Source organism: Haliotis rubra, unplaced genomic scaffold (assembly GCF_003918875.1).
Source record: "Haliotis rubra isolate DU_JTF1 unplaced genomic scaffold, ASM391887v1 Scf293, whole genome shotgun sequence".
Lineage (NCBI taxonomy): Eukaryota > Metazoa > Mollusca > Gastropoda > Lepetellida > Haliotidae > Haliotis > Haliotis rubra.
This window is the reverse complement of record NW_025766961.1, coordinates 765,234-774,738: the sequence shown is the minus strand read 5'-3', so window position 1 is coordinate 774,738 and position 9,505 is coordinate 765,234. Positions and strand designations below refer to the sequence as shown.

The following is a 9,505-nucleotide window of genomic DNA, read 5'->3' as shown; positions in this document are numbered from 1 at the left end:
ATGAACGAGAGCTCAACGAGCGATGCGTTCATCAGCACGAGGAAAGAGCGAAGGATAACAACGTTCGAGTCGACGACAATGACAACTCAACGCCATCAAGTCAATACGACGAGACTACAACGGAACAACAGCGAAATTGGGAAAAAACTCAAACTCCCTGCATGTCAATCGACTATGTATTACCATCCAAAAGCGAAAAGAATGAAGACTCATAGCACCATCTACCCCGATAGCATTGGTCATCAACAGTGGATACAGTATTGAAGGAATACTACACCACGAGCCGAACGGAGACATTTTATCAGTGACTATCCTCGCACGTATCACGAATCGAATATGAGAATACAGTATGTTGTAAATAGTTCCGTGTACAATCGTAGCGCTACTTCACTATATGTGTATATGTATGTATTCTGTTTGCGCTATCTATGTATCCTTCGTATATAGTTCTCTCGATTATATATTTTATCCATAACCCACCTCTCAATGATAGTGAATCGAGGTTATGAGAATACAATTTGTAATTAGCTTCACGTAAAATCGTAGCATTACTTTTCTGTTTGCGTATATGGGTGGTGTACAAGTATCACGAATCCGCTGTGTGAATAGTGTTTGTAAATAGGACGATGTGAAATCGTAGCACTACTTCTCTGTTTGTGTATACGCGTCGTATATGTATGTATTCTGTTTCGCGCTATGTATCCGATATATGTATATATTATATGTATATATTATATAGTTCTCTTGAATATACGTAATTACTGATTAACTGGTGTTTTGGGACTATGTTATAATGTATAGACCACATCGGGTCCGTGTAGTTGTATGTAACGACGAATAAAAAAACTCATGAACACAGAAGTACATAATAGTTGTATTTTATTTATATAGATATATGGATAAACACCAATACCAAGGATATATGTATATACGAATTCACATTTCTGCCCAGACCAACACGTGAGATTACAGATCAACATTATCTGGACACGGGTTTCAAAGTCAAACGTAATGGTCGAGTCGTCACTCCGTCAGACATCACTGCTCGTTTCGCATAGAAATAAGACAGTCCTGAGCGCCTTTGCTGATACGTATACATGGTATTATTTATATACTGGTATTGACAATCGATCTCGACATTCCATCACGCAAGACAGACCGATAGAGATTCATTGGGTCGTGAACCTTTCTCTTGTTCAACCCCTTGCAGCTCAATTTCACACTATTATCGCTCTGACGAAGGGCATACGTTTTAGAATTCAGCGATACCATCTCATCACCTTCACTCTCAACTTTGAAAAGCCCTGGCGTGAGCTTGTCTCGCATTGCGTGTTTGGCGCAACATTCACGAGGTAGAAAATGCATTTTATCGTCCGCCTCGATGTCATCTTTGTCGCAAAACCCGTATAGCATCCCGTCATACTCGGTTAGTTTTTCGGGTTTGATCGCCAGCCAAAGGGTCTTTTGCGATAATGCGAAGTAACAGCTCTCAGTATCGCATTGCAACAGCTCGAACGCACTCTTGTCTAGGAATTTCAGTAGGAATTCATAATGGAACTGTAACATGCGTAGCTTGGCGTACTGTAACACGAAGTAGCCGAGGACAGACGGCATATCGACCGAAATAGACCTTTTAAGCGATATGACCTCGAAGTCATGGTCGTCTAAAGCGCACAAGGACAAGAAATGTCTTTTATTGACCTGAGCCAAGACCGAGTTCTCTCCGTGAACGAACTTACACGTGGTATGATGCGTTTTGTCCATCAAAAGACTACCGTACGCGCTGTTGCCTATCAGTTTCCACACCTCGCCCATGATAGCGAAATCTTTGTCAGAGTCGCCTAGACGGGGACTCACTGTCACCTTTTCCACGAAGGGTTTGAAGCATTTCATTCCCTTGTATTCGACCGCCTGGTAAATTTTGGTTACCACGAGACCCTGCTGTAAATAGCAAGTAAGTAACGGCGTGGCTAGTAGTATTCTGCTTGCTTTCATTCCTCCCACCAACAAAGTGCGATCGCGTTGACTAAGTTTCTTTTCTCTGACAAAGTCGCGCATATCCCTGCGAAGGGAACTTTACACGTAGCAAATATTGGTGCCATTTCAGAAAAAATGTTTGTACAGTTCGTCCGGAACGTGAATATCGACCTCTACCAATCCGAACAAGGATCCGGTGATCACGGCATCGAGTAGGGTCTCCTGGCTAATGGCGGTATTCGCGTGAGCACTCGTGAAAGGATACTGTCTCGTCTTAAGAAAATCTTGCAGTTCAACATCCGTTTCGCACATCTTACGGAAATCGCATTCCCACAGGCAAATGATCTCGTATCCCAAACCCCTAAAGTAGCGCGTTCTCTCTACGGTTCTGTTAAATCGGAGTTTTGCTTTCTCGTTCTGCTCGACGCACGAATGACCGTGAAATAACACCTCATAAATTCGTAACAGGTTCGAGATACGGGATCGTACCCACCCACCAGAAAAGGTCCTATTTTTTTTTGCGCGCCCTGAATTCAATCGATGCATCAACGATATTCCTTTCCGGTGACTTTCCCAATCTAACCAATCGTAGCTCATGGTATACTTTTCAGATTTCTTGCGATAAAACCTGTTTTTACACCGCGTGTCCGGCAACCAGCGCACGAAATAACCAGTAGGCATCTCCAGTCCCAAACAGTAGAGATACAAGGCGTTGCAATCTAGACCGATGCACTTTTGACAGACTCTATCCTTATCCCCGCGCAAAAATGTCTCACCAGCGCTGTGATAACGACAAAAGATAATAGAAGGCCCTCCCACTATACCGCGTCTCACCGTCTCCCACAGATCACTATCCCCCGGTCTGAATAGGGTAAAGTGAGCGCATTCTTTAAGAACTGTCCGGAACAGTAATCATCTCGCGATACCCGGTGTTGACACGGCATCTTTGAAAATGTCTATGCATGTCTCACGCCAATAGAAGCGTTTTAGTCTGTCAACAGCCTCCACGCCGGGTGACACGTCTAGATTATTATACCAAATCAAAAAGTCCCTCAGCGTTTGCATGTTATTGTCGTTCCATATTTTTTGTATGTAAGCATAGTTCTCCTCCGCGCTTCTGGGGACGGTTTTTAATTTCAAATGTGATAGTATCTCTTGGGTTGACTTATTCTTCGCGGTCTCGGTGCGCAGGCAGGCGACATATTTTTGCCAATTCACATCCTCCAGGGTATTAATACCCTTTAGGTTAGACCAAAACGCCTCTATCGAAGGGAGCTTCGTTTCCTCTAGCTCCTTGAAACTATCGAGGTACTCGTAACAAAAGAAAGCCTTAGACTGAGAAACGTTGAACGTAGATAGAAACTGGTCATAGCTTACTCCGGGAGGCATAAAATTCGAGATATCTAAAATTTCAGTCTTTGGGAAACGATGCTAGTGTACTGATTGTTTCTCTTGATGATGAAGTTATTATCGTCATCGATCATGTTCAATGCCCTGGCTAATTTGCTCTTCCATAAATTCAAATCGTATTTGGAACTATTGAATCCCAAAAGAGTTGATTACAATAGTCGGTCACTTTTCGTAACAAAGAAACCAGTCCCTCGAGCGTCCATTCATCACCCGGTGTCCACACCACAGGGGGCGAGGTGGCGCGTGCTTGAACATCCGCTTCATTGATATCTTCCCATTCATTGTTGTTTTTCCTACCCCGTAAATGATCAATTTGCTTCCGCAATTCGACCAAGGCCGGTTGTAATTTCAATTCGGTTAATCTTTTCGCCTCCATGGCTATCTCCGTGACATAGTCCACGACCTGAGCGAGTAAACTCTCCGTTTCTTCCGTGACAATACACTTGGGTTCTTTGTAACCGGGAAAGTTGGAGCACACGGAAATAGAAACGGGATGGTGACGTGTCGTCCACAACGTAGACGAAGTTTTTTGGCTCTCATGAGCGCTCTCAAATATTGTCTGCGGCGGCGAAAAGTAACCACCGGGGGAATCTAAGCACGCTTTTCTGACAACAAGCGCTCTTTTCGTGATTCCTCGCGAGACTCCTCCTGCTGAAGCACATATCGCAATGTCGGTACTTGAATCGCTTAGCATAGACCTCGAGATCGACGATGTAGGTCAAGTGGCTTTCGTAACAATCCATATTCAGAGTGGATTTGTCATTGTCATTGCCTTGTTTATTCGACAGATAGACGGGTACGCAAGAATGACCGTGCATTTTGAATATATTGACACAAACGTTAAAAGTCCTCTCGAACAAAGGAACATCATCCGGGAAGTTCAATCCTTTAAACGATAGTGGGCTGATTTCCTTTCTTCCCTTAGCATGCGTAAATGTTCGAAATAGCTTTAAAACCTTACTTTTCTTGGGTGTTTGTTTTAATCTACACCCTCCCGCTTCACGATACAGTTGATGATATGCTAGACATCTGAAAGCGCATAGTGAATCCACTTCACGATCCCTCGCTATCACAACGCACTTCTTGTTCTTTAACCACGTAGGTAGAGAGAGGGTTTTCTTGCCGAGAACGTAATTAGTACGGTACACCCTGTATGCGACATTGGTGATGAATACGGGATTCCACTTCGTGTTCGGACGCTGTTGGAACATGAGCTCGTCTAGGTTTTTCCTGTGAATTCTTTTCACTACGCGGTTCAGCGAATCGCGGTTATGAATTAAACCAGGTCTGTCAAAAACGAAAGTGTTCTCGTAAGGAATAAAGTATCTGTATACACCCGTTTCAATGTGACGTAAAATCATCCCAAATGATAAGTTCACTTTAAACGAATTTTGTTCGTGCTGAAAAATGTAATCCAGCTGATTCCGGAATTCGATTGCGTCTGTGTTGACGAGTTCGGTCAATGGGAAATTGAACGTGCGCACAATATTATCTCCGCCATATTTATGCGGACGCAGTATGATATCTCTGTGAGTGATGTATACGTCTTTAAGAGTTTCGTTCACCACCGAACCTCCGTCGACTTGGTCCGTCCACGGTCTTCTCGCATCTCCTTCTGGCCATGGCTCGGGTTGTAAGAGTTCGCCGTTAGCGCCGTAATGGCTTCGATGTTGAGGACGCCACAATAATTTATGGCTTTCAAATCGTTGGTGACATTGACGGCACGTTACCTTCTTAGTCGTTGCTCCGGAAGACGACATCGTTGATAGATCATTGTTGTTGCGACATTACGACGAGTGGTGGTGAAACGATCGTTGTCTTTGGAATATCTTGCCACAGGATTCGCACAAATACAAACTCCTTCTACAACATTTCTTGATATGTGCGTTGAATTTGGTGCGAGTCCGGAAGAGTTTATCGCACTTGGGACACGTGTACGTAATACCGGATCGTTTCCCCGCCGATAACATTTCACGTGCGTGTGAACAGTCGTGAGCGGCGCCATTGTCACAAACGAGTCCACACGACTCGCACAAATAAACGTTGCTGGGAGTACGTTGATTATCGTCCTCTCTATCTTTAGTTTGCCGGTTACTACACGCATCAATATGACGAATAAGATGATTGCGCGTGTCAAATGGAGTCTGACACAGTCTACACTCGAAACAACGTCTTTGCGTACAGGCACAATCTACGACATATTGGTTAAATGCTTGTCCCTTCACCCGCTGATTACAAAGTCTACATCGCCAATGTTTATCTTTTCTGTTCGTATTGTTGCTAGCGTACATCCTACTCTCTCTGTTTGATGTTTAGTTTTCTTTTCAAATATTTGTTCACTTTCAGGAGATCCTCGACGGGGAAGTATATGCCGTTATCTTTTTGGTAGAGTGTACCCTCTTGTCCCTTAAAGCGTCGAACATTCGCGTACCAGTAGTTATCTATCTTGGTGAAAGTACAACGGTAGAACGGTTTCCTGGACACGAGCAGTTGAGCCGCCTCTCTCACGTCGCGATCTGATTTGTGTCGCTTCACTACCACGCTGTACGTGTGTTTGATGTCCCCGATCTTCTCAAACACCTGTAATTAATTAAACATAATAATTTAAAAAAATAATAAAAAATATATAAATAATAATATTAATTTGCAATCATCCAATGTTCCTTTAACACGTGCCTAAGTTATTGCTCTGATAAAAATGAAAAATTGCTGCGAGCGAGCGTTTGTGTTTAATATACCGTTAAATAAAGCATATATATATATATATATATATAATACATCTTAAGTTTTCCCCCTACGCATGCCCACACACACACGCACGCACACATTAAATGGAGAGAAAAGTTAATATATAATTGTTACATCTTAAGTTGTCCTTTCCTTTCTCGCGATTTTTTTCCGGGAAGCCCGGGTTTCTCGATGACGCTGCTGCGAACGAGCGTTTGTGACTGTAACCACAAAACTATTGTCTCTTTAAACCTACAATATGATTGTCAATCTTGATAATATTGGTAAAAATACTTGGGCAACCCGTATTCGTATTCTTTTGTTTAGATACGGCTTTGGATTTGTTTGGCTATCCCAAACCCTGGGCGACATTAATGCATTTATCAAACTCTTTCGTACCAGGGCTATTGATATCTTTAAACAAGACTGGCATTCATCTTTATATGAAAGTTCAAGATATGAATGTTATCGTGAGTTTAAATCTTTACTTGAACCTGAGTCGTATCTATACAACTTACGTAGTAAAAAGCTTCGTAATGTTTTCATGCGCCTGAGACTTAGCCAAAATGATTTATATATCAATCAAGGAAGATATTCATTTATTATAAAATCACAAAGGTTCTGTCCATTTTGTAATACTGTAGAGAATGAATTACACTTTCTATTTCTTTGTCCTGCATATAATGATTTAAGGCAACTGTATTTTCCACAATAGCTAGAATCAAACATTAATGCTACAAAACTGTATTCAATACTTTCATGTAAAGCATCACCATTACAATATAAGGAAGCTCTATCTATTTATCACGCGCTTATATTGAGAAGAGATTCAATGTAACGTGTGTGTGTCGCATGTTGTACATATCATACATATTTATTCTGTATATGGGCCTCTGGCCTTCATGCAATAAACTGATATATACGCCAAGCACGCTCTCCCCCACGCGCGCACGCACACACACACACACACACACACATTCGTGCGAAACATAGGAAAATAGTGACATTTCATAAACCGTTAAATAAAGCTACAATATAATTAATACATCTTAAGTTTTTCCCCTACGCATGCACACGCGTGCGCACACACACACACACATACACGCGGGCATTAAATGTAGAGAAAAGTTAATGTAGCATATATATATATATATAATTGTTACATCTTAAGTTGTACCTACCTTTCTCGCGACTTTTTCCGGGAAGCGCAGGTTTCTCGATGATGCAAATGTATATTTTTTGGATGTAGATGATACCTCCATCGATCTTGATTGAAATCTTTCTGGAGATAGTGTCCTTTAAAGTGACATAGGGCACGTTTGGGTTGCCGAACTCGTCGTAGCCATCGTCACTGTCATCGCTTAACAGGATAACATCGCTTTCGGTTTCGCTGGTAGTGTCATCGTCGAGGTCTGTTCTCTGTTTTTGAGTAAGATTACTCAGCACGTAGACATCGTCATCATCATCATCATCGTCGTCACAGATCACGATATCAGTATTTTGTGAGGAGCATTCGGGTTCGTTCTTCCAGTTCACTTCTGGCCGCTTTTTCGTTTTCTTCGAAGAAAAACTCGATTCAGCTACTTTGGGTGCCTTACGTTTCACATCACTCTTCTCGGCTTCGGCGACGTCGGCATTGCTGCTAGTGTTGATAGTCTTCTTCTTCTTCAAGATGTCCATGTCGTCGGCGGCGTGTTGGGGTGGTTGGCGGTAGCTTTGATATCGTTACACATAATACAAACACATGAAAAGAATAACAATTAGCGGTAGGACGCGAGGGAGAGAATAACAATTAGCGACGGGGATGCGCGGTGCAGGAAAACATAATTGTTACTAGGGTGGATGGTTTCGGGTCAATAAGGAGGAGCTTATGGGACGTAGGTGTTTGCACGTGTCTTCAGAAAGGAACATAACAAATACACTTACTCGTGCACGATGTAGATATATTCGGGAAAGACCAATATCCTTTCTCATTACACGACTCGGTATCTCTTCCCCATAAACAACTGAGGTTTAACAATGTGTATCGTCAAAAAATACAGGTCCTCTCTAGGGTTTGAGTTAATTAATGCACGTGGTCAATTCAACGCCTCTAGATGTATCGTCAAAAAACACGAATCTACGGGTGTGTATGTGATAACTATACTTCCATGGTTTACCCTAGCCCGAGCAAGGTGGGTGAGTGTTATTAGATGCTACATCACAGTAACGAGCAATTTGCGAGTAATTAACAGTGGTATCTTTGACTGACCGTCTCCTCTCTCCATGCGCGCGATGATCGCTAATTTGTTGATTGATGTGCGTCCGAGGGATGACAATCAAAAGAGGGGGAGGGAGTCTCAGCAGCTGACTATACACACGCTCAGCGAAATATTCGTTAACGACGTATTTTCAAAATTCGTACAATTAGCCCAGACAAGTGTTTATAAAATACTACATATCTTCGTTGCAATGATTTCATCAGTGTAATTATATGTGATCGAAGATATCGCTCTCCCGCGAACTGCTCGGCCCAAGTATGTGGAAATTATGTAATTCCACAAGCCATGTATCTGAGTGGACTTCGGTATCGGGTCACCTGTTCTCCCTTCACCCCACACTCCCCTCCCCCCATGGTCATGCCGGACTTTGGGTATCGGGTTACGTTACCTATTGTCTTTAACTAACTGGGGTCAGTCGATTAGAGACCACGCGACGAGAAGATAGACGTTTCATAATGGGATTTCTTATCATGTTTTGGATGAGTTTGGTGACTCTATGGTGGACTACCAGCGGTGTCCTGGTGTTACCCCCAAGATGCGCTTTGATGGATGGAGGGGAACTGTGGTGCTACGCTGGCACCCGAGACCATTTCAACGGGAGGACCGTACCCCCGGGTCCTAAGGATTACAGGCGAGAGGTGGGACCGGGGGTTTTCTGTTGGTGGATACAGCTATCCTAACCTGCGATTCGTGGATCTTAAAAACAGCGCCGTGTCCTGTGGGGAGATTTCGAGACCCTCCTTGGTCACGATACAGATTAACGGTGAACCGTGTTCCGAGGTGAGTTATGCAAACATAATTATAATATATAATGTTTTACAGATTAAAAGTAGTATGCAGCAGAGAGAGTTTGGAGATTATTTATTCATTTTATTATTTATTTATTCATTTTATTATTTATTTATTTATTTCGTGTTTTTCGCAGATTCTTGCTAGCTCACCATCGACGTCTGGAACCGCCACAATCATCAAAACCGATACAACTACGACAACTACGACAACTAGCACCCTCACCACCACCACCACTGCACCATTCACAGGTATTGTTACTAGATAACCTATTAGTTTTGTATTGAAACCGATCGTATTTTACTTATTTTGTTGTATTTCTAACTTCTTTTCTTAACTTT

The 9,505-nt window shown here is 42.6% G+C and overlaps 1 protein-coding gene across 1 annotated transcript; it reads right to left on the bottom strand.

Moving 5' to 3' along the window:
* Positions 1–5,647: 5,647 nt before the first annotated feature.
* On the bottom strand, positions 5,648–7,379 carry LOC124282136. Its single transcript, XM_046718108.1, has 2 exons — positions 7,296–7,379; positions 5,648–5,967 (listed from the first exon to the last, which is right to left on the bottom strand). The coding sequence occupies exons 1-2, from the start codon at positions 7,374–7,376 to the stop codon at positions 5,680–5,682; spliced, it is 369 nt and encodes a 122-aa protein (XP_046574064.1). The 5' UTR covers positions 7,377–7,379; the 3' UTR covers positions 5,648–5,679.
* Positions 7,380–9,505: the final 2,126 nt, after the last annotated feature.